Source organism: Apus apus, chromosome 9, assembly GCF_020740795.1.
Source record: "Apus apus isolate bApuApu2 chromosome 9, bApuApu2.pri.cur, whole genome shotgun sequence".
Taxonomy (NCBI): Eukaryota; Metazoa; Chordata; class Aves; order Apodiformes; family Apodidae; genus Apus; species Apus apus.
The window spans coordinates 17,100,197-17,126,226 of record NC_067290.1 but is presented as its reverse complement, the minus strand read 5'-3'; the positions used below and the strand labels follow the sequence as shown (position 1 = coordinate 17,126,226).

Here is a 26,030-nt window from a genome sequence, read left to right as displayed (position 1 = left end):
ATGTCAATCTATCTGCATCTAATAAAAAAATATTAGATAAACTATTTTTATGTTATAAATATATAGTCTAGAGTCTCTTCCTTCCAACACCATTAATTTCTAACACTAAAACCTGCTTATGAAAAGACTTCACAGAGCTACAGAAATCTTCACGGGAAGAAGAATCAGAGAATGATTTGGGTTGGAAGGGACATTACAGATCATCTAGTTCCAAGCCCCCTGCATATGCAGGGACACCTCCCCCTAGGTAAGGTTGCTCCAAGCCCCATCAAACCTTCCCTTGAACACTTCCAGGGATGTGGCAGCCACAGCTTCCCTGGGCAACCTGGTCCAGTGTCTCACCACCCTCACACCAAAGAATTTCCTCCTAACGTCTAACCTAAATCTCCCTTCTTCCAGTTTTAACCCATTCCCCCTTGTCCTCTCACTACCAGCCCTTGCAAAAAGCCTTTCCCCATCTTTCCTGTAGCCCCTTCAGGTACTGGAAGGTGCTATGATACCTCCCTAGAGCCCTCTCTTCTCTAGGCTGAACAAGCACAACTCTCTCAGTCTGTCTTCATAGGAGAGGTGCTCCAGCCCTCTGATCATCTTCCATTTTTGGCTTTCTGTGCTGTGACAGAGGCTGGCCTCATGTTTCTATATATGAGCACTTCTCAGGTAGCAGAGCAGCTACCACAGATTGCCTGGCAGCTGCTCGAGGACAAGGTGAACAGAAAGTAAAGCAAAAGTATTTTTGCTTCATCAAGAACATCTTGGCCAAGCCGTATTTGCAAAAAATGAGGAAAGGGTAAACTGAGGGGAAAATGGAATCTCTTAATATTTTGGGAGCATGAAATAGTGAAATCAGGAGTTCAGAACCTGAATAGGATTAAGATGGAATAGAACAGAAAAGGCAGGTGCTGGGTAGAAACATCCTTTTCAGGATAAGTATTTCAAAAAAATTGTAGTAACATTGTTAGTTCTAATCTTCTTTTAATGAAAGAACTTTTAAAAAAAGGAAATAGAAAAATATGGAACTTAAATACCAATAGAAACATATTGTAAGTATGATACATCACCAACACATCTACCACTGCTGGGTTGAAAAAGAACCTAATGCACTTACAGACAATCTTCTTTTGCTTTCTAATACATTTTTGGAAGATCTGCCTTTTTAATAGAGCAGCTATTAAGAGAAACTAATTATGATTTCATTTTTAAGGTCCTGGATTTTGTCTTATATGTATCATCCTAACTCAGGAGTAAGCCCATTCAAGCAGATGAGATGAGGTTGGTTTGAATGAATTTAAATGTGATCAGAAGCAGGACCCAAGATATTTATGGATGGAGTGAGTCATTCTGGTTCTGGTTGGATGATTACATCAGTGGAGAATTAGTCTATCATCATGCAGGGCCTGAGCCTCTTATCTTACATCATCACAGATCAGAAAACATTGTGTGGAGTTCACCAGTATTTTTCTAGCCTAAAGCCACCGAGCCACAGTCCCCTTTTCTAGTTGTACATTGAATACCAAGAGGATGCCCCTGTTTAAATCAGCAGATCATATGGTCTTTCTTCCTTAGTTTGTTAACCTATTAAAACTTTCATATAAGCTATTTTAAGACCTATTTTTCATTTAAAATATTAAGTAACTGTGATCATGAAAGAGCAGTCTTCTGGCATCACATTCAAGAAGGAGCTTGTCCTCCAACAGTCTCCAGTGACATCTACAGAGATGGCAAGGAGACATCAAATAGGTAATGTAAATTTTACTACTCAAGCTCCCTCTACGCTAAACGCAGTTCTGTGAGAAACCTTTCACAGTCCAGATCTCCAAGCATTTTGCAACACTTTCTGTGTTAAAGTAAAACCACTCTGCCAGACCTGACAGTATGATTCCTTTTTTAGGCACACAACAGGTTTGATGGTGCTAGAACAGCATGTGATCCATCCACCCTATCTCTAAGAAAAGGCAATACCAGCTATTCAAGAAGCCAGCTCAGGAAGGGTGCAGGTGGGCTGCCCCAAGTTTCTAGAATAGGTTGAGAGGATAAAAAAAAAACACATGGCAAAAATCACACATCTGGAAAGTCTCCAGCAGCCTTTGGAGTTCTTGAGAAGTTTTTCCATCATGGCAATGACTTTAAGGCTATTTAGAGGCAGCAAACAAACAAAAAAACCCCAGCAGCTTACAAGTTCCCCAGACACCAGGTGTTTACCAGAAAAATCTTCTCCCATGCTGTCCCCATTCCCAATGGTTTCCACAGGCCTCTCCCCTACCAGAGACGAAGCATTCTGCTTCCCCAGTTCCTCTACACCTTTCTCACTCCAGAGAAACAGGAAGGATTAAAACCAGCTTCCAAGTGGAAAAAAACAGGTGTGGTTGTTCTTGGACCCAGCACAGCAACCCTAGAGACTGAGAACTACAGTGATATTTTACACCAGCACCTTCATGCTACAGGCAACTATAGAGCATCATGTTTGGCTGCTGTCCTGTCCCTGGCCAGCCAGTGGTCCACCAAGGACACTGAGCTGGAGAAACCTGGAGTTAAATAATCCCTGGTGCAGTTTTACTTCCAAATATTGACCCATATTCTTCAAGACGTTTAAGCACCAAGCATTGCAGGTACAATGGTTTCATATCCATGTTATCCTTTGCTAATAACATGTAGAGTTTCTCTGCATTAGGTGCTGTATTTTATCTTTTCCCATAAAAAAGAGATGTCTGCACCATAACACATCTTACAGGCAGCTCTTTTCATATCTAAATTCCAAGAATTATTATTTTTTTTGGGGAAAAAAAGATTATGTATTTATTCAGAAATTAAATGAGATTAATCATTCTAAAAGTAATTTACAAATAGCAATCATCCTCTGCAACGAAGGTCAAAAGAAAAAGGACACATCAGCAATTGAATATCTTCCCTCCCTTTAAAGTTTTAATACTGCCTACCTGTTAATAATGGAAAATATCCTTCTTCAAGAGTAGCATTTTCAAAAATTGGTAGGATCCTTCTGCTAATTCTAATCTTCTTTTAATAAAATAATTTGTTAAAAAGGATTATAAAAAAGCATGAAAATGGAATGCCAATAGAAATGTACTGCCTACACAATAAATAGTTAATGTATTTTCTAAATGAATGATTTAAAACAGCTATTAAAGTAAAGAGAATGAGCTTATGTTTCTAGTAATGACTTCTCTGCCTCAGAATGAAATCTGTAAATCCCTGATTGCAGTTTCACATCCCAAAAGAACAAGCAGTCCTGGGACTGATGCTTATTGCCTTTATCATTAATACTAGCATACCACATATGCCATTTTTATATCACTGATTTGAATATTTAGATTTACACTTGTGTATGCTTGAAATTTTAAATCTCAGTTATTCTGTCACAAAAATAAAGCTATTCTTCAACAAGGGTTTTTTTTTGTATGTACATGCACACACGTATACAGACTTTCAGTACAACTACAATTTTATTCATAAGAGTGCATAATGATTCAGGCTGTGATTGTTAATAAAAATGCATTTCTAACCATCAAATTTGAGTCTATTATTCTAAGTTAATTGCATTTGCCCTAAAGAGACTTGCGACTGGCTGTCAGCCTATTTGTGTCAGTTCCATTTTATTCATCAGTCAATCTTGTCTCCTCTTTTTCCACATCCCATATATTGATCAAATAGATTTGTTAGCATGCCTCTGCAGCTTTAAAAAAGTTTTTGTGATTTGTCAGGTTTATTTGATTACTATATTAGCAGGCGTGTTATCTTAATTGTTATTTCAATAGAAAATAAATGCCCTTTGATAGTCCCACAAGATTCCCATTAAATACAATCCATATAACAAGTTAGTGGATGGAGTGAATGTGGCAAGAAAATAAACACATTAAGCCTACTTTAAAAGGTGGCATTAATCTGCAGCTGTATTGTACTTGTTCCTCAATACAGGAATAGAAAGAGGTACAGTGTGAAACAGTTCTGATAAACATCAGTGCCGTATCATTTCATATTATGCTAGGTATAAAATACTTTAAGAAAAGACTTGTAATATAAAATAAACTGAGGTCATATCTGGAAGAGAGGGTTTTGTGGCTAAATGTGAAATGGAACGATATAATATATGCCTTTAGACCCTAAAATTTAGGCTGGAGAGGCTGCAAGCAAAGGCAGGTGGAAATGCTGTGTTACATGTGGTAAATTTTGATAGGGGGAGAAAAAAACAGCTTTTAGGAAGGTACTTATTGGAGTGAAAGAAACATCTGAGCAGGTAGCTTCTTCCTCTGTAAAGATACAACACACTGCTCACTGAAATAAATGAGTTTAACTAAAAAAAATTAAAACAGCATCTTGTGCTCATTAGTCACTCAGTTTTGGTTATGACTAAATGCAAACCATTCTCACCCAAATTTTCTCAAAGGAGAAATGTGATTCAGCCATTTTTTCCCATACGAACATCTCAGATCATGATCAGCAAGACCACAAAACCTATCAGCAAGACCACAAACCCCTGGCTTCTTGCTTAATGTTGAATCTGGGATCTCCCCAGGTGATACCTGAGCTTACAGGGTGTCAGAAATAAGCATTGTGGGAAATCAGCAATAAATCTGTGCTTGCCATCTCACTTAAAAAATACGAGAAGTTCATGTGTCTTAAGATAGCCACTCAAGGTATAGAAGCATTGATTTAACAAAAGTTTTAGGCAACAAAAACTTCTGCTTTAACTCTGTTTCAATACAGTGACCAACCCCATAGCTTTCCTGCATTGAAATGGGAAATGACCAAAGTTAACTTTTTCATAAGAAATATGTACAAGTTCTTTCATGCCTTTGGCCAGATTAGTCTTTGTATTATTTAACTTTAGTCACCTAAAATTTTGATTTCTGGTCTGGGTAATTATCTATATTTTATCTGTAGCCAACTGCAGGGGGTGGGGCGAGAACAGGGACAGAACAAGTCTCCCAAAGAGCAATTTTGTCATGGCTCAAACTCTTCTGTCAAGATGGAATGACTTGCCAGCAGGATGAGCTTTTCTTTTCCGGTGATTATTGTGGGAGTTTGGGCCAGACTGATCACACCAGCTACAGCTGATGATCACCACCCTAAGGGAGACCTACCTCATTATAGCAGAAGTGTTTTTAAATGCCTTTACCTACCTGCGGGCACTTCAAATGTCTAACTCCTAGATTATTATTTTTCATCTGAAACCTCTTTAACAGTATTTCATACCAAACAACCATGGTAAAGCTTCGCATGCCTTAAAATAAAGCTCAAATTTGCCCTTGTCCTGGAGCAGTCAGCAACACTCCTGTGAGTCAGTAGCACGTGGCATGATGATAGTTTCAAGCTAAACTGTTATGACCAGCTAATATGGCATATAAACAGGAACAGATGAGAAGAATACAGCCTCAACAGTTGAGACAACAAAGAAAGAGTGAAGTGATTGCTACATAAAGGATATTTCAAAGACCTCCCAGAAAAGCAAGCATAAAAATCCCCAATAAAAAGGCTCAGCAAGAAAACTGTCACACCCCCTAATCCTCAGCAGACTTTAACAAGATGTTCATATGAGCCAGAGATTGTCTCCTTCCCCAGGAGACAAAAGGCACAGAAAACAATACTGTCTAGCATAGGATTAGGAAGCAAGAGAGAGATTAAAAAGATTCCTTAACCTTACAATTAGAAAGCCCACCTCTCCAGGCAAAAGGATAATCAGAAACAGACTGCAAACCTGTGTCACAATTTCTGCGTCTTTCGTTACTCTTTGAAAACTGATACATTTTCTGAAGACACTTTTTTATTTATTGCCACCCCAAGAAAAGTTTTGATGGCCACTTAACTACAAAACAACTGCTGCTACCAAGCCACAATTCAGCACACATGGCAATAGCCTTTTATTTCCCATTTTTTCTATTTTCATCCCCTCCATCCAAGCAAAAGTTAGACTACTAGTGCTCATTCCAACCTCTCAGTAAATTGTACAACTAAAAGCAAAATTCTATGTAATGCACTAGTCTTCTAACAAATGATTAGCTTCTGTGCCCTAAACCAGACACATACACAGATTCTTCATGCCAAACCTGGCATAAGCATCAGCTCTGATTAAAGAGGAAACAACTTAATTGTTATAACAAGCATCTTTAGCTTTATTTGGTATTACTAATGCCTTTACACAGAAGGCAGGGTACTGGCAAGAGTAGAAAACAGACTTGGAGGGGGAGGAAACCTACATGCTGGAAAGAAACTACAGTTTCCAAAGTTTGACCCTCCTGCTGTAGCTAACTAGTGACCATAAGCTGTAATAGCAAAGTTTACTGCATAAAAATTTAAGGCTTTCTGAAGCTGAGCAAGGCAACCACAAGACTGACAACTGCATTTACAGCATCATGCATAAGCGAGTCCTGTGTGTATATTAACTTACAGACATTTCTTCAGCATCCAATCATATATGATTAGGAACTCTACATATCCCTGCTTTGTGAGGGGTTGTGGTGCACAAGAATTAGATGGCTGGCACAAGCACTCACTGAGGGACAGCCAGGATTCAAGCAGTCAATACCTCCAATGGACAGTTGACATTGCTAGCCTTTCTCAGTCTTTCTGGTGCCATCAGAAATAGGCAAGCAACTTTTTTTATTCAGGTGCAGCACACTTGCAAACTATCAGTCCATGATCTTGTGATCCTACTCTCAATTGGACCCTAAATTTCCTGCCTTAAGCTAATGCTCAGTGTCTTGTTCTGTGCAAACTAGACTCTACCTCAGAGCTGCCTCATGTTGTGGCAGGTGAAATAATCCCTCTTTAAGTAAACTTCTTGAAAACACTTAGAAAGAGGTTGACAAAGGTGCAACCTTAATCATTGTCATTTGTCATGGAAAGGTGTGAACAAATCACATTTCCCAGAATAATCCTGGCTTGAAATGAACACACTGAAAAAAGCATGTTTGTTTTCTTTTTAGCAATGCTCAAAGAAAGCATAAATTTTGCTTACATGCACGTGTAGAGGAAAAGGGAGAAAAGTTATCTACAGGTTTTTAAGTAAACTTTCTGGACCTTGGTCCAGAGGAGAGCAAATAATTCCCTACGTCCCCAGGGCATGTACCCAGCAGCATACCAGGCAGAGCAGTACAGGAAGAACTGTAAGTTTAGAGGGGAGTGTGGTCTCCAGGTCTTTCTTGATGTCAGTGTCAGGGACTCAAAAGCCATCACCCACAAGTACACTTGTCCCCATGCCATGAGGAGCTTCGCTGCTGTCCTGCTGAAAAGCCAGCAATGCTTGAATCACAAGCTTGGAAACAGGACCATGGCACCCAGTCTATTGTCTCCAAATTATTTCCAGATCATATTTTCCTCATTTTATAAGCAAGCTTCTGGTTGCCACGATTACAAGGACAACTTCAGATTTTCAAGGCAGGTTAGTATATTTCCCAACTTGCATTCAGATCCAGATTTACCAAAAAGCTACAGAATATTATTGCTTTGAGTGACCTCTGTGTGACACAAAACCCCACGTCCAGTGGGATCACAATGCCACTCAAACATCCATGCATTCAGAGAACACCTATATCTTCCTCTCTAAGCAGGAGAAATCCAAAGCAAATACAAACACCATGAGGTTTTCTGCTTTGCCATCATTATTAATTTTGAGATACTCTGATACCCCGGAAGTTAAAGGCACCCCAAAGTCCTAATATACCAAAAAATTTAGGAAGCATTGCTCTGCTAGCAGAAAAATAAAGATAGTTGAGCTAAACTTGAACCCCCACTGTCCTCTAAAAGCATGATTCTGAAAATTAGGCTGCATGTGTTACAGTAGTTATGTTTAAAAACCACCACCTTCATATATGCATCATTGGTAGGAACAGGGATATGAGGAAGCACACAACGATAAGGTCTGTGTTCAGGTTCATTACCAGTGTTTTCCCCAGTTGCAATTGTTTTAATGCAGATTTTGCCTAATTAAGATTTTCATGATTTGGTGCACAAAGCAGATACAACACCTGATTTACTAAGCCCTGAAGCCAAACATTTCCATCAGCTTTAAGGAGCATTAAGATGGTCCCTTACAGATCAAGGCAGAGACATTTCACCAATCCAGCACATACAGACAACTCAAACACAGGCCACCAAGAAGATGTAACAAAACCCAGAAATGTTACTCACTCAGGGCTGAACATTGCATCAGGGAGTCAGGATCCTCCAGCAGTGTCTGCTCCTCTGGAAAAGACAAGCTGTGTTGACCATGTGAAAACACTCTGTGTCCCCTGGGGAGGGAAAAAGTCATCTGAGCAAGAAGCCTTCAGGGGAAGGGGCATCTCCCAGTTTCTATTAAAAGTAGTGTTTTCCATACTTGTGAAGCCAAGCAGGGAACTCACTCTCCAGCCCCAGTAGCCTGACTTTATTCTTCCCTATGATAATAACAGAGATTTTAGCAGTTTGCAGAGTCCTGGTGCCCAGTGGGATAAAGCTGATGAGCTTTTCCTGCTTAGTGAAGCCTTCCTCTCCCGTTCTTGTTTTCCAGAACTGGACAGCCCCATCCTACAGCCCCTTGGAGACCCAGGTAAGCCCTCCACTCTCTCAGCTCCTTGTCCCCACAACACATGGCACCACATCCTTGCAACTACAGAAGGTGCTCCTTTCATGCAGGAAAATTAACTCAATTATTCTAATTCCATGGAGGATGGGAGCAACATTTTTTGCCTTAATACTGACTCATCATCTGTTTCAGTTTTAAGCCCATTTTTAAAAATAAGATTATTATTTGTATTAATAACTTAAAGAAACATTTTAAGGTTTACTGAAAACAGCAGAATATGCATAGAAGTGCTGAGCAGTGGTCTAAGCCTACAAGCTTTTGAGTACCAAGATAACAAGCTCTTAACCTCACAACTACTTTCTTTTGAAAATGGAGTAAGAAACCAGAAAAGGTCAGCACGTGAGTCACACACAGAAGCTGCTTCTTTCAGCTTGCAAGATCTCCATAGATTTCTCTAGGGTTATGCAACTCCCTCAACTGACCCTTAGCCACCTTACCTGGAGAGCAGCCAGAACATTGCTCCGTTCCTCCTATCTTTCCTTTATTTATCTGCTGAAGAAGAAGGAAGTTCCACAGCCTCCTACCTTTCCAGCTGAGGATGTTTCCCTGAGTGAGGGTTCTTGAACCAATTGGTACCACCTGAAAGCCTTTAGAAGGGGTAGATGTGTCAATTTATCTGCTTCCTACTCAGCCACAGCAGAACTGGATAATGCTCTCGTTATTTCATAGAATCATGAATGGTTTGGGTTGGAACTGCCTAGAGTTCCCAATCCTGTGCCATGGGCAGGGACACCTCCCGCTAGACCAGGCTGCTCCAAGCCCCATCCAACCTGGCCTTGAACACTTCCAGGGAGGGGGCAGCCACAGCTTCTCTGAGCAACCTGAAGCAGCGTCTCATCTCCCTCACAGGAAATAATTTCTTCTTAACACCCAACCTAAATCTACCCCCTTTCAGCTTGAACCTATCCCCCTTCATTCTATCAGTTAATGTAAAAAGTCCCTTTCCAGCTTTCCTGTAGGCTCCCTTCTTCTGATTATGACCTTTAATTGGAGTTTCCCAGCGGGAGCCAACCTGAGCCACCTCTCAGATTTAGGCAGTGGCCCTCAGCAGTTCCCACCATGACCATTAGTTGAGGTGTCACAGCTCAGAGGGTGAGCTCAGCAGGCTGTGCAGCCCTCACAGGCTGGGCTCGCCCTGTGACATTGGCCTGGCTGTGTTAGAGACCATGTCAGCTTAAAAAGTTTAGAAAGCACCATACCCCTGTCAGGACCTTTTATAATGAGGAACCCAAGACCTTATTGTTGCAAGCAAAAAGCCCACACTAAACAGCTCTGCATTTCTTTGTATTGCAAACACACAGGACACCAACTCTATCTGTTCATTAGAGGACACTGCTGGGGCTTTGGTAGGCAAGGTCAAGATGACGTTAGTCTGCTCTGATAAAGCATGAGGAGGTAACTCATTCTGTGCAACTCAGCAGTCATTCAGGTGGTACTTTTGGCATATTCCTCCCCCCCCAGCTTTTGTTCTGTCAGTCTGAAGAGAACAGCTCATGTAATGTAATTTAGAATGGAGCTTTTTTAAAGCTTTCACTCAGGGAAAGCTTCAGGAGCTTTGGGGGTATAGCTTAGCTCCAAGAAAGAGAAAGAAAGCAAGTTTGCATTGACAGCTTGATCCCAGAGAGAGGTGGCTGCCTGCTTGTCTAACAGGTCCTCTGGGTCTGGATGAGGCAGAGACAGAGGAGCAGTCATATTAAGTGAACGTGCGCTGCCAGTGTTAAAGGAACAATTACCATTATTCTGCATAGTTCACTGTTTGCTGCTGCTATTTCCTTCAATAAAACCTCTTTTCACTTGCCAATTGGAGCTTGTCATGTAACAATATTTCTTATGCACAATACACATACTAAAATGCCCCTGTGTTTTTAATACATTTATAGTTGTTAACAATAGCGATATAGTGACAGAAAAAACCCAACTTGCTTTGAATACTGAATAGACTGAAAAAGAACAAACCAGGGGCCCTGCTCTGAAGGATTAATGGGGTTAGATTTAGCCTAATCTCGGTGTTAAAACAGTGGCACCTTTTCCATTTCACTGACACTCACTTCTTCCTCCCAGGGCCTGGGCTGTGACCTCCTTCTTTGCAAGGGGTTGTACACCTGAGCCTTGTGCAAAAGCTTCAGTGAAGTTTTGATGTGAGGAAGTGGTGAGGAGAGGGTTGAGCTCTCACCCACCCCATGCCTGTGCAACCCTGAGGGGACAGACAAGGGGTCCTGCTCTGGGGGCTTTGGAGAGCTGAGGGCCCTGAAGGTCACCCAGTGAACGTTTTAATCCTTCTTCTTGGTCCACAGAGGGGTGGGAGCATGGGGACCTCCCATCTAGCAACACCTGAAACCTCTGGTGTTCACTGCTCATGTTGGATAAGAGCAAAACTCCCTGGGAGGGAAGTTCCTTGCAAAGGGGGACAAAGAGCTGGTGCTGGGGACAGGCTGGCATTTCACCCAGGCTGCAGGAGCTCTGCAGCTCCACTCTGAAAGCTCGTACAATAAAGACATTGTGCTAATACTGCACTTACCAACATTAAAAAGCCAGGTGGAAATGACCACAGCCAAGGCACCACAGTGAGAAGAAATTATGAGTTTGGGCTTGTTAGCTAGTTGAACCTAATATTTCATGCACTCAGAGGAACAAGCAGCTCTTTGGAAACCTTTGTAGCAAAGTCATGAAGGAAACTTCCTTCTGCTCCAAGATTCATGTTTTCTAAGAGCACTATTTTGCTCTGAATGAGTTAATGTACACAGGAAAAGACATCTTGAGTGTTCCTGGGCTCTCCTACACTATCCAGGAATAGTGAGAGACTGTGAGTTTAAACACACCCTTCCACTGCACAGCAAGAGAAGTGTATTTAATACCACGAGCAGAACAGTTACCACTTTTGCCTTTGCCAGAACTAGTAAGACTACACTGTCCTAGAAGTACTTACTACATAATTAAGAAACAGTGGATGTCATCTGTGTGCCCCCAGAATAGATGTTCTGCATCTTTGGTGTCCACCAGGAAAAAGACACTTTGTGAGAAGATGTATGGCACGACACATCTGCTTCAGATACAGCTAATTGCTTTGTCTAGGACTCTCTCTGAGGAAAAGAGCCAAGAGATCCAGAGAAGGCTGCCCTATTTTGGAGCCTGATCTGTTGAGCTTCCTGGAAGTCTTTCCATTGACATCTGCTGACACTGAATCAGGCCCTGGCAGAGCTAAATAAATGGCTTTCCAGCACAGTCCAGCAAAGCAACACCTAGGGAGGTGCTCAGAACATAATAAAATTAATAATGTTTGCTATAGTGGACAAGTCCAGCTCCCAGATTTGTTCCAGTATGACATGCAGATGAGAGAAAAAAAATTGCTAGGAAAGTCTTTAGAAGACATAAGATTCCCACAGATTGCCACTTATCCTTGGATTTGAATCAAAGAAAAGGTTTTCTAACTTATTAGAAGACATGGGGTTTTGTAGTCATACATTATCACATGCCAATTTACCACAAGTAGAGCTTTAAGCACCATCTATGAGAAATGCTGCATCTTCTGTGATTTGCAGCTCTGTTTAAACAGTTTGGATGAATTTTAGGAATATATGTGGGTTTGATGGTGTTTCCCCCACCAAATAAAAATGCTGACAGCCTCAAAGCTCCTCTGGCATTAATGCTGTGCAAGGAGATCTTGACCATTATTGTGTGTAATGCTTGCTTTGGAAATAAGCTTTTGGCTCTTAACTCCAGTGTCATTCAGAAAGTGGCACCGTTGCCAAAGACCCTGGGACATGAAAGGAAGACACTGTGCTGCCTTTCATTGTAATGTTCACATATTCTGCCTGGAGATCCTTCTGATATTTTCATTTTCCAATAGATAGTGCTCACCAAAAATAAAACTGAGAATGTAAAGTGCTTTCCAAATTTAATGATACAGAGTTTTACATGGAAAAAAAAAATATCTTTTGTAATAAACTCAGTATTTTCTGGTTTATATTATCTATAAATTTCCCAAACTAAACAGAGTTAGCAATTACACAAACACACTCATGGGTGAGACCTACCTTTAGTTTCTGTGCCAGTATATGAAATAAAGCCCTGTCCACTTCTGGCTACTGTGTTCTGGTTAGGATTTTGTTTCTTAAACTTGATCATATTGGCAAACAGTCTTAGCCTCATTGATGAGGTGAGTAATTAACCATAAGGAAAGGAGGGAAGGAGGAAGGGAGGGAGGAAGGGAAGGAGGAAGGGGGGAAGGGAGGGAGGGAGGGAGGGAGGGAGAGAAGGAAGGAAGGAAGGAAGGAAGGAAGGAAGGAAGGAAGGAAGGAAGGAAGGAAGGAAGGAAGGAAGGAAGGAAGGAAGGAAGGAAGGAAGGAAGGAAGGAAGGAAGGAAGGAAGGAAGGAAGGAAGGAAGGAAGGAAGGAAGGAAGGAAGGAAGGAAGGAAGGAAGGAAGGAAGGAAGGAACTCCTGAGAACCTGGCCCTGAGCTCAGACACAGAGCGATGGAGAGCACAGGTCTCTGGGCAGGCACCTGCAAACCATCCAGGGAACACACTGCACTGCACTTGGGAATTTTGCTGAAGAGTTCGTTAAGAGCATGAGTTATGGCCAGTGTCTGATGCAACAGGGACTTTGAATTAACACATTGAAGCCTTTTCATTCAGTGGTTGGTCCCCCCTCTTGCAAAGTATGTTATAACTCTAAGGGAACAACATAAAATCCACACTGATCCCTTCAGTTCTTTTTTTAAACATCCTTAAACCCAGATTATTTTTTCCCTGCTGTACATCTTACTTTTTATAGTTAAAAGTGATTTTAAAGCAAAAAAGAACATAAACAATATACACTGACTCTTGACACTCCATTGCTTTTTTAAACTAGAATAATAAAAATTTGCAAATGAACAAAGGAGTGGGAGGAAGATATCTGATTTACAATGTTTTTGAGATAAAGAACACTATAAAAAAAGATCAATGTGAATAATAAAGCATTGTTAACTGAGTCATGACATTTCTATTCTCAGTGAAGATTTGAACAGTAGAGCTCTGCAAATGAGCACCTTGTGCCATTTTCAAAGTGGGAGGAAGACATATAATTATAATTTTTAAAGTGAAGAGAATTTAAAAAAAAAACACCCTCTGTGAAAAAGTTTATTGAAAAACATATCGACATATCAATATGACAGAAATTACTTTAATTTTATTAAACTGGGAGGGGGAAAAACCTCTTCTTGAGGACTGGCTGCAGAAAACATTCCTTGAGAAGAATTTTCTTTACTAAAAACTCTTTTGCTAAGATGAAACACCACAGAATGTCAGCACTACTGTGTATTTATTCTGTAATTCTTCCAGCAGCTGAGATCTATAAAAGAAACATATTTTCAAAACAGTTTTAACCTCCATTGTCTTGATAATTCATATTAACACTTTTCATGCCACCTATTGAAAACCCTTAGAGAAACCTTTTATTCAGTCAAAATTAATGAAACCATTTTCTTAAACAGCCCCCAGAAAGTAAAAAAGGACATAAAGTTTTGCATTTTTGACACGTTTTCTGCCATTTCACTTATTTGTGGGATGAAAGCAAAATTCCATATTCATGCTATCAAATCAGCAGAGAAAAGTGATTCTGAGAGAGGAGAAAACTAATTCTGCTCTTGCTGTGTGTGCAGTTTGAATCCACAGTGAAAATACAGCATTGATCAGATTACTCCAATTGAGTCATTTAGTGCTTTGGCATTCCTGAAATTTGGGCTCAGCTGTGAAATCATAGTTGGGGCCAAACTTTGCTGTTAGGTGAGTGCACATGGCTCCCATTTTCTTCAAAGGGAATGACACACATGGCCAATATTTAACTTTCACCTCTTCCATTCTTCAGCTCGCAAAGCCAGAACCAATGGACTATACACAGGCAATTTAATAGAATTAAGAATATAATCAAGATTTTCCAGGACTTACTAGTGACTCAGGCTATATAATTCAATCCACCTCCAAGCACAGATGCTCAGCACATTCTGCAAATCAGGCCATCTCGGATGAATTACTTTAGGCAGGTAAAATCATAAATCACTGAATATTTTGGCCATTGGATCCTCACAAACAGGGTGTAGGATGACTCTTCAAAATGACAAGTTCCAGTTTCTGGATTGGCTGGGATCCCTGGGAGGGTTATCATGCCCCAACCCATTTTGGATACTATACCTGCACACATTTCTCCCCTGCCACTACCACTGGGGGTCTTGAGCACAGTGCAGACACCCATCTGCAGCAGCCATCTCGGCAAGAAAATCTAGGATCTGGTTCTGCAGATCCCCTGGGATGGACTGGACTGCTGCGATGGCCCACAGGGCTTTGAGGCATAAGTGTCACAGACAGGAAAAAGGATGCATCCCAAAATCTAGGTGCCCCATGGTGTATGCAGATCTTCAGTTCCACTCAAGGTCAAGTGGAAAACTTTCCCACCATCCTTGCTGACTCTCCTCTTTGCTTTCCCCCGACTCCATCTGTTCCTCACCCATATCCTTCATTCTGCACTCGCCTCCCTCTTCTTCCTGTGTCCATCTGTTCCCTCCTTCCTCAACACAAGTTGGAGAAGGGAAGTAAATTCAGTCATTCACTGAACAGATTTCAGGACAAACCCCCTCCCTCTTCAGTTTTAACTTCATTCATCATGGTAAAAACCATAATGAATAGAAATGTTGAAGGTGAAAATTTATCAGGGATTGTGTTGCTTTCTTATATCAAAAGCAGTTAAAGCTGCATATAAACATTGGCTTCATTCATTTTTCTTAATATATGGTATAATTAGTGAGAAATATTAGTGGAAGTGCTTGCTATGCAGTCCATCAACACATGCTTGTCAGAGTTTAGGATCTGGGCCAAAATTTTTTGCCAGTCCTATGATAGATTTATAATAAGCCTATAGAAGGCTTTACAGTCAGCTGGGTCACTAATTCATAAAGTTAAAACGTATGCAAAGAGGTCAAAATCTCACTATTGAAAAAAAATACCCCCATTGTACCATTAGCTTTGTTACTGCAACTGCAAAATAAAGTAAAACCAAAGCTCCTGTGACTTACCCATCCATCATCATTAATAAGAAGAGAAGCATTTGTGATGTCATATGAAGCCCAAAATATATTTATAGCCTTGTGTACTATTCCCTGTTTCCTTACAACAAAAACAAGCAGTCTCTAACTCCCCTGTATCCTTAGGCCAGAGCTCAGCAAAATGTAATAGGCACAGAACTATGAAAGCACCCATGATATTATGATCTAGAGCAGCTTGCTTCAGCTTGGCTGTCCCTCTGGCCTCTCCTCCATGGATGAGAGCAGTTCCCATGGCATTTGCTCCATCTGCTGCACAAGCCATAGGGATAGCTCCTCATGCTCTCACACTTTGCCTCCCTGACCCTTGGAGAGAGAAGGAAGGAAGATTTAAGCCTCCAAGCCCTACTCGTGGAGTGGATGGCCAAACACAGGAAAGACAGAGGAGCTCAGCACCCATGTGGGGACCTGGGCTTGCCACCACAAGGACCTTGGGCATCTTGGCCAGAGAGGCAGCTAAGCCATGGAGGTTGGCGCTCGGGCTGCAATTTCCTCTCTCCTTCTTTGCTGATGGTTTGGGAACCTCAGCTAAGGTTTCTGGCAAGCTTGGCACAGATGATGACCCACATTTAATAGTAGATCTCCCAGCCCTCAAATTTTCTATACCTACCTGAAAAAAGGAAATTCTGTACCTACCAGTGATCCTTCTCCCCTCTTCTCAGGTGAAACTTTCTTTCTTAGCAATTAGCTTCATTTTTGGCTTCCTTTCCAGAAATGAGACAGAGGGTAACAGAAACAGTGCGCTGTCCCCCTGCAAGGAAACACATCTGCTTCTGTTTGCCCCCAAAGCAACAACTCCTGAAGTCAATGACTGTCACCAAGTGGCTGGAGGTGATATACGTGCCAAGCCACGTTTATTTACAGTGTCCCTCTGCAAAGTTGTTTTGTTCTTCCACCAAGCCAGCTGCACCAGCTCCCTGCCTCTCCTGGTGCTTCCCAGGGTGATGCTGAGCAGCGAGGACCATCCAGGTAAACTGTGGCCTTGTGCATGGCTCACACCATGCAGAGGTGTCTCTGGCATCCTTTCCCATCACTGCTGGCAGCCAAATATGTCCTTTAGGCTGACAAGAAAAAGTATGTTGTGCTTTTTCTTTTTTGAAACACGACCATTGAAACCTGGGACTTGGGTTTCATTTTACTATGAGTCTTTTCAAACCAAGTGAGTTCAGTTCTAGCCTTTAGACATACAAGTTACCATCCATCAGGTCTGATGTAGCTCTGCCTGCTTCATCTCAGGACTGAATGGACATGGCACACAGCTCTCTTCGTGACGAGCATGTGATATATTAAGCAGACAGGTAGTGACAGCAGTGCATGGCATAACGAATGGCAGGGAGATCAGCCAGGCACTCCCTTGGTTCTTGTGCTGCACTGCTACATGAAGATGCCTCACGGTGAAATTAAAAAGTTATGTGTCCTAAATTGAGGGAGTTTTCCACTCATTTCAACATTAACCCTTGTGAGTTGTTGTCACAAAGATGTGAGGGAAAGGACCAACAAATATCACTGGTGAGAAGAGCCACAGAATTCCTTGTCCTTTGCTTTTAAGATGTGTATGAGCCTTCTGCAGGGTGATAGACAGTTCTCCTCCATCTTTCAGTGCTAATTCCCCCTAACCCATGGCCTAAAGCAGCTCTTTGGCTTTAATCACATTGTTGCAGTCCCCATCCAGCACCAAAGTCCCTTTTGCCCCTCCATCCCTTGCCAAAAAACAGACACAGAGCCCTTAAATGCCTGTACATAAAAGCTAATTTCAAAAGCATGCTAGGAAACTGCATCCTCCTATTCTGAAGGGCTGCAGCGTGGTTTGTGCCTAAGGCAGTGAAGAGAAAACGAGGTCAGGGGACCTGCTGCAAATGCCAGTGCTGCTACCACTGCTCCTCACTATTAACCAGAGGGATCTGGGGCTGGCATCAGTGGAAAGTGAATTACTTTGTGCTTTCATGGATTCAGGCAGTGTAGTCAGCTGTCTGAATCACCCAACTTAAAAAAAGAAAATAGAAATTTCATGTGAGTATTACAACTGTCTCTATCTTTAATTCAAACATGGGTGAACAATCCCAGTCTCCTGCTACAACAACCAAGGCAAGTCCCAGCTTCCCCATACCAGGAAGAAAGTTGCTACTTCGTGATACTTTTTAAAAATGGCACATTGTGGGAGTTTACCTATAGCTGCCTCTGCCTAACAGTCTAACACTGAATAATCTGAGCTTTCTTCAGCGTGATACACTTCTTTTTTTTTTTTTCTTTTAATTCACTTCAGTGGGTGATTTCTATACGTTACAAACACAGGCATTTGTGGATATCTAAAGCTGATCAGTAACAAAGTCTGAGCCTCTGCCCATCTTCTATTGTAACTTCATCTTCTTTTTATTCTATCTTAACATTAATCATAAATAATACCAGTTGTACATAATATACTTTTAAAGCCTATTTGGCACCACTTATTTGTTCCAAACTCTCAACCTGCTACTGTTCCATGCAGCAGCAAATTATAAAAGAAGAAAAGAGTGTTAACCACTCTTTTTTTTCCTTTTTTTTTTTTTTTATGCTGGTCTATCATAATCTTTACTTCTTTAGACACTCTGTGCAAACATTTAACTGATCAAAGACATAATGTAGATGGACCCCCAGCTGAACTGAAGGTAATTGCATAAAAATGAAATGGAGACCTATAATTGTACACTGCTTTAGCCTCTCTCACACTGTTTTCTGGAAGCAAGGATCTCACTTGTCATAGCAAGTTCCTTGTTATGGTGATTGCATGAAGACTTGATCTAGCTGTACAAGACAAGTATAACATTACTTAAAGGGAGCTTTTCAAACTAAGAGTCTGACACTAAAATGTACTGTATTTTCAAAGATGTAGCATGCTTTAACAAACAGAAGAGTCCTTGAATGACAGCTTTTGTTACCCTTTTGTTTGGTGGTGCCGTATTGAAAAATTCAGGTTATGTCTATGCATTTCTATTTCTGGTTTTGATTTCTCTTCAACAGCACTTCAAGAATAAAAATTGACTCAAAGCATGAATAGTAAAAGTTGCCGGATATGGTAAATGTTAGTCTGCATTCACTGATTACTTCAGTCTGAATTTTTTTTCAGTCTTGTTTTTTTTAATGCTTAAAGCCTACTGTGGGCCACTGTATTGTTGCAGAAATAGGAAACTCAATGAATATTTTGCAACTTAAAACATATCTGGTTTAGACTTCTGGGCTAGTTTTGAAAGTGGAAAATGATAGAAAACATCCTACTTACCTAGGACTTTCAGTCTGATCCATGTGTGTTCAGCTGCTCAGCCTGGGTGCAGCTCTCAGCCTGGACAAGGAAAAGCCGTTTGTAAGATTGTCACCTGAATAACAGGTGGGACATATGACTTTTAGAATCACAATTCAATTATTGTCCAATAAATCCAACGTATAAGGGCAACATGGCTTCCTCCAGAGCTCTGCTACTTCAATTAGCACAACTTTTCCTGGAGACAGCCTGTTACCAAATGAAGTGCAGGAAAAATTGTGATATATCACTGATATATAAACACTGGGAAGCAGTGGTTTCTGTACGTGTAAGGACATCCAAAATGCATTGATTTTCACATTTTGAACTCAAAAAGCTGACCAAGAAGTCAGAGAGGAGGAAAAAAATCTGTACTTACTTTGCAGGGAAACCACCACCAAATTATCACAGATGAGCAAGAGCAGCTGAGTTTTGCCCAGAATGTTGTTTTCTTGCAACCAAGTGTACAACCTTCACGTGAAACCGCTGTGCTTTGAGCTGCTGGTTCACATGTGGAGGAACTACCACCTCCTCCCAAGTCTCACCTGTGGCTTCCCTAGGTCATAACACTCATAAAAACTCACCGTTACAGGTTTCTGAGACTCCTCCCTGTTCTGCTGCTGTCTTACTGCCTCCTTCCCTCCACCTCTCTCTATCCCACCAGTAGTCACTACTTGTTTAAGGCTAATCTCTGAACTCTCCAGAACAGTGAAAATCCACATTCCCTTCATATTAGTCCTTGTCATTGCTACAAGTACAAAATCAAGCCAAAACATCTGCCAACACACATTTTTAATGCAGTGATGTAAAGTTCAAGTGAAATCGATAGCTTAGTGTTGCTTCTTACCTACCCTCTTCCAAGGTCTTACTCTACTAAGCTCTACCCAGCTTTTCTGCTTCTACATGTGTCACCAGATGGAGATGATCTAAAATGACATGAAAGCTGACTATGGGTGAAAATTTAATGGGAATGCTCACTCATTCTGTAAGTAAATAAGAACACAGAAATCATAGAAAAATTGGCTTGGAAGGGACTTGTAGAAGTCACCTTGTCTGGCCGTTGCCTCAAACCAGGGTAACTGCACTAAGAGGAGGCTGCTGGGGTTCATGCACAGCTGAGCTTTCCATGCTTCCCCAGTCTGTTTGAGGTCTGCCCCACTGTTTTACACCTCCCATGATGAAGTGTTTGTTCCCATATACAACCCCCAAATGCCCTTGCTGCAGCTTGTGACAGTTGCTTTTACCTCTGTACATTGCTGGAAGGAGATGGGGTCTGACTTCTCTGTTACCCTGGTCATGAAGTAGAAGACAGCATCCAGCCCCATTCTTTGCTTTCTCTTCTCCAGTCCAAACAAGCCTAGCTCCCTCAGCTTCTCCTCATGTATCAGATGCTCCAGACCCCTCACCACCCTGATGACCTTCACTGGACTTGCTCCACATACAGTTAGACCTCAAATCCTTTCTTCCCCCCACTTTGAGCCTGATGGTTCCAGTGTTTTTTTTACCTACCTTGAAATCCACCCATTGCATCCACACTTCCTCCTTTTGGCTGCAACTCTTGTCAAGGTTTCATTCTCTATCAATCTTTTCTTGGCTTTTCTTTAATATCTCTCCAGGGTCAAAGGTGTCTGAAAAAAAGAGATATGCAGGGTCTCTCTTCTGGCTCCTTGCAGCAGAGAGCAGACTAAGTACTTGAGAGCACTTACTGTTTCTCTTGGAAAGTAACGTTTGCAAAACTGAGGTGTTTGTAAAGATTGATTTTCTGTATCCATCTCAAGAGCAAGCATATCACAAGATTTAAGTAAGATAAAAATTGAAGCTGTGCTTGATGTGAGGTGCAGGAGTTAATCAGCTCTAGATAAGAACTGATGAGGTTTTATCATCCCAGCCATAGAGAGAGTGACTGTGTTTCTTGGCCTCTTGATCACTTCAGAGAGTAAGTGAAACTATATATCAACCCATGTTTATCTGTGCCTGCAAAGTTCTTCAAGAATAAATTGAGCTCAGAACTCTTCTTAACCTTTCCCCTAGTTGGGGCTTAAAATTAAGCTCTCCCTCTGGTTTTTGAGCTGCCTTTCTGGCATGCTGACAGTATGTGAAATATCCTGTCTTCTAGTTGACTTCCAGGCCAAGAACACAAGTGTGGATGAAGTTATGAAATAATGAATCTGGATTTTAAACAGAGACCATCTGGCTTGTTTAGCTATGAGATTATGAGCCATGGTGAGCTGGCACATCTGCATCTAGGTACCACCTACACGCATTGCTGGCTGTAAATTTAAGGAAATAGAGCTGCTGTTGAAAAATAATAAGATAATTGGTTTGTCTTCTTTTATGTCACCAACTGAAGTTAGGATACCACAGTCAGAATAGATGTCGACTGAGGCAATAGCTCCGTTCTCTCTCCCGACCTGATCCTACCCAGCGGAAGTGAATTATTCCTCAGCTTCTAAATCCACTGGGTTTAAGGAAAAAACCTTAGAATACAAGTTCAGAAATCCTGATACTATGAATAAACTTCACTTGCATAAAGAAACTGAAATCAGGAGGTAAGTAGGGTTAGGCTTGGAAGTAAACAGCTGTAGGCTTGGAAATTCTACATATGTTATTCTTTCAGATCTCTGTCTTAGTATCACAAACAAGTCTTTTTTCTTTTTTTTTTCCCCTAATCCCACCAGATATCCAGCTTACAAATGAAACACATACAGATGAAAAGCCTATGAAAGGCATTGTTGTGAGCTCTGTCGCAGAATTCAGCATCACAGGCGCTTCATCAAAGGGTACCAAAAATGAGAAGAAGTTGTCAGATGCGAGCACATCATCCATTGCTGCCCTGGAGAAATGCAGAGAATTCACTTACATCGAAGATGACGCATCGGTACATCAGAGAGACAGTGATGGTATGTTCCATAAAACAGAGCATCTTTCAGCTGATTTCCAAACAATGCCTCTTGCAAGAGCACTGTGTGTATCTAACTCAAAGTAAATGCTTCTGTGCTGAACAGGAGGCTCAAGAACGGAGCCAAAAGCAACATTAGGTTGCCCTGCAGACACTGTGGTGATAGATGAGAATCTGTGGAAGATGCTCTTCCAGTGTCAGTGATATTAAAGAGGCTGTGACTGGTGGTCAGTGTATGACCTCTGCAGCCTGCACTGCAACACTCACACGGGTCAGGATGAGGAGCTCTGTTCATACTCTGCCCTGATGTTTCTGATGACAGGGCCAGGTGGATACATATAAAGATGACTTCTGGTTAGTTCCATATGCTCCGCATGTTGAAAAAAAAACATATTTGAAAACAAAGCACCCAGAAAGGGAGTTACAAACCAAAACTGCAGCAGAAGCCAAACAGTTTAAGTGCAATTTTGCAATTGAACATTGCTAAAACTTGATTTGCTCTGGGAATATTAGAGCTGTCCTATCTTTTCCCAAAAGGGGCTGATCCTTTTTACTGTGTAAAAGTTAAAGAGTGAATACCTGCATTATTTTTTGTAAGAGCTTCAGAGGCAATAGTGTAACCAAGGGTTAAGGAATAAAATGGGTTGTGAACACTCATTGCAGACCAAGGGCCGTGACTCCTGCTAATCTAAATAATATAACACCCCTGATTTTAATGGAATTATGCTGAGAACCAGCTATTCCCAGTGGATGAGGAAAAAAAAAAAAAGGTACTGTGAAGTGTTTTTTAAGTTTGCTATGTGTGCCTTTTGCAATAACAGATTAGTGTGTTATATCCAATGGGGTTGGGCTCCACCATGCACATCATTTAACAGTCTCTGAATGAGGAACTTCTAAATAGAGATCAACACAGTAAACCACCATGCCCTCCAGGAACCATTACCATCCCCATTGTATCACTGATCCCGTAATAAGATGTAATAAGTGAAACAACTTTGATACATCTATTAGAATCCATTTAATTTCAGTGAAGGATCTTAAGTATTTATTTTATTTAAGGGTCTTGCTCTGTAGTCCAGACACCCTGTTTTCTGAATTTGTTGACTATCTGATCAGGCCTCTCAGCCATTACTGGCACACAGGTGTGTACCATGTGATGCAAATAACAGATTTCATACTCCTTAAAAAGGCTTGAAGTGAAGGAAATTAACAAAAAAAAAAAAACCAACCCAATCTGTGCTCAATTAATAATGTTAAGGGCTGGATGGAAGCCAAGAAAACCGAAGGAAGCCAGATTTGTGGTTGTCACTGCATACTCTGCTCACTCTACTCTGACAAGTTACTGCTAATTCCACACACACACGAGGCCAAATCCTGTTTGCTGGTGCTTGGAGAATCTCTGAAGACAGAGTGATAGCTGAGGAAATCAGTGATTATTTAATTCCCTGTGCTCAGAGAGGAGCAGAGCCAAAGCTCATGGGTCTCACCAGGGGTGACCATTGTGGCTTCAAGTGAGCTTTGGACCAGGTTCATTCAGAGCGTCATCTGTGTGAGCAGAGGGTGAGCTGGCAACCACTGACAAGAGCAGAAAAACTTAAAGATGAGGCAGGCTAGCAAAATTATTAGAAGTTCTTCTTTTGTGGTTATTAATCTACTAATGTTGAGACTGAGAGCTGAGGTGATTGTTCTCACAGAGATCAATGCAGTAACGCTGGTGGCAAACAGCAGGGCAAACAGAGGAGAAAAAAGGAGCTTGCATCTCCTTTTGTGCAGTTTGTGGCTAATTTATTTTCAAATATATAAATGGATGCATAGGAATGGATGTTTAACTGCTAATATCTATTATTTATATACATTACCCCACTTAAAACAGGACAAAAAAGCCTCACACATGCAGATTTTTCGGAATGTGTTACATCCATTATCACAGTTCATGGTGTGTGCTCTGATGGGAATTTAAAAGCATTTTTACTGCACATCACATACTCTGTGCTGAAACATTACTTTATTATTAAAATCTTGTGGTTTTTTGTGTGCTCTCTTTCCTGGATCAAGCCCTAAGAACTGTATCTATTCTCTCCAGATTACATAAGCCCCATTATTGTTAACATATTCAGGAGAAAAAACTGTTATTAGAAAGCAGATCTTTGGAGAGAAAAAAAAAAAAAGCAAGCTCTTTAATTGATATATAATTTTAAATTTCATCTCTCATGTCTATATATAGGACTACAATTTCATAAACATAAGGTATCTAAAAAGAATAGTCTTAATTACACTATGGACTACTGAATAAAATGATTACATTTTCTACACTGTAAATTTCATACAATTAAGTGCAGTGGTGTCACCTTATAAAATGTTCCAATTTTATAATTATTTCAGTTCATTTAGTTAGAAAAAAATATAAGCATGAATTTACTAAGTATCACCAAAATCTAGTCATTTTCATTCTACAGAACTGACTTAGAAGTTACTTGTGCTTGTCTGAACTTAAATAGATCTTGACATACTGAAATAGGTATTAAAATTGATAACTTTGGTGATGTTTGGCTGCTTAGAAAGAAGTTCAATCACATGCTGCTTATTCTTACTGCCTGATTTTCCTAATAAAGAAGCTGAAATGATTTTTTTTAATGTTGTTTTTCATCAAGAAAGCTTTCTTAAAAAGAAAAAAAAAAAGAAAGAGCATAATTCTGGAAACTTCCTGGCAGTGAACTTTATGCTACGTGAGACAGAAAATGCCACAACAGAACCAATGCAGTTGAACGAGTTCACAGTTAGTCATCCTAGGGCAAGAAATGTGGTTATAACCATATGCTTTCCTGAAAGAACCAATGAAAAGGCATTCATATTGTTGAAAGCACTTTTTCTTTTCCAAAATCAAGGAGGGAAAAAAAAAAAAAAAAAATGGAAGGTCTGGATCTTTACTCTCCAACTGGATTCACGCCGTCAGGATCCAACACCTGCTCCGAGCCCTGCGGCGCCTGGAGGCAGCTCCCCCAGAGCTGTGCTTTGAGTGGTGGGGAGGCCATGAGTTGATTTTTGAGGGGAACAAACAGGTTTTCTGGAATATTCACTGGGTCCAGACACACACCCTAGCTGATGCTATTTTCAAAATTTTGCCTCCTTTCAAAAATTAACAAAGCTGTGAAAGAGAAGGTGAGAAAGGTGGAAGGTTCCTTGGGGTGAGAATCGATCAGCAGGTTGTCTGTAAATGCTGCTTTTCCTCCCTGTCTTTGGTTAAACAGTTGAGCTGCCCTTAAACATTTTTTACTGAAATAGAATACTTTTAGAAATAAAATTACAAGCAGGTAATGAATCTGTTTTCTTTTTGTGTGTGTGGATTTGGTCTTGTTCATGAGATCATCTCAGTCCACATCTGGATGCCACATAGACTTCATGAGCCAGGGACACGCTATCCCATACCTCCAGAATGGCCTTGAAGAAAAGCAAGAACTAGACCTGGAGTGTTTGAGAGCCTGATCCACTCTCTACAAGAGCTTTGGATATTTGCACACTGACTTGCAGCAAGGATTGATTCAGACTGTAGCAGACTTAACACCCCAGAAAAGAATAGTTTAAATAAGGACTATTCTGAAATCTTTGTGTGCTGCAAAACTGCCCCTGGAAGTTTTCTGAGGGAAGCCTTTGTTGATTTATTTTTTTTCCTTCCTAGAAATAGCAGGAGCAGTCTGATTTTTTTTCTTTAATGGCAAACTCTTGTGAAACAGAGGATAAACTCCAGTGTCTCATGCACTGGTTGGGTGGCACATGTAGCAACACAAAGCAGCAGCACTCCCAAACTCCTCAAGGCTGCAACCCAGCTGCAGACCATCCCTGCTGCCTCAGGTTCACTCCTGTGCTGAAATTTATAGCCCAAAGGCTTTAAGATTATAGAAGCATAGAATCATTTAGGCTGGAAAAGACCTTTAAGTTCATCAAGGCCAACCACAAATTTGGTTCAGAGTACTTGTTCCTCTGAAACTCACTGCCACAGAATATTTTCATTCAAATTATTTTCATGCTGGTTTTGTTTTTCCAGAACATACAACATATAAATCCCTTCATTTGACTTTATGGAAGTAGTCATCACTACTGTATTTTTAGCCTACCCGGTGTGCTGTCTTGCATCTCATTTCTGTGTAATCACACTAGCCTGATCCTGGGTCACCCAGCACACCCTTTCTCTTATGTCTCGCTGCTTTTC

At 40.9% G+C, this 26,030-nt stretch overlaps 1 protein-coding gene across 1 annotated transcript in view; it reads left to right on the top strand.

The window, feature by feature from the left end:
• Positions 1 to 26,030, top strand: part of MDFIC2 (MyoD family inhibitor domain containing 2) — a 32,316-nt gene that overhangs the window by 5,977 nt on the left and 309 nt on the right. Inside the window, exons 2-3 of the mRNA XM_051627885.1 lie at positions 8,501 to 8,539; positions 21,603 to 21,824. Of these exons, the coding sequence (XP_051483845.1) occupies positions 8,501 to 8,539; positions 21,603 to 21,824 (261 nt within the window). The remainder of the gene's footprint in view (positions 1 to 8,500; positions 8,540 to 21,602; positions 21,825 to 26,030) is intronic.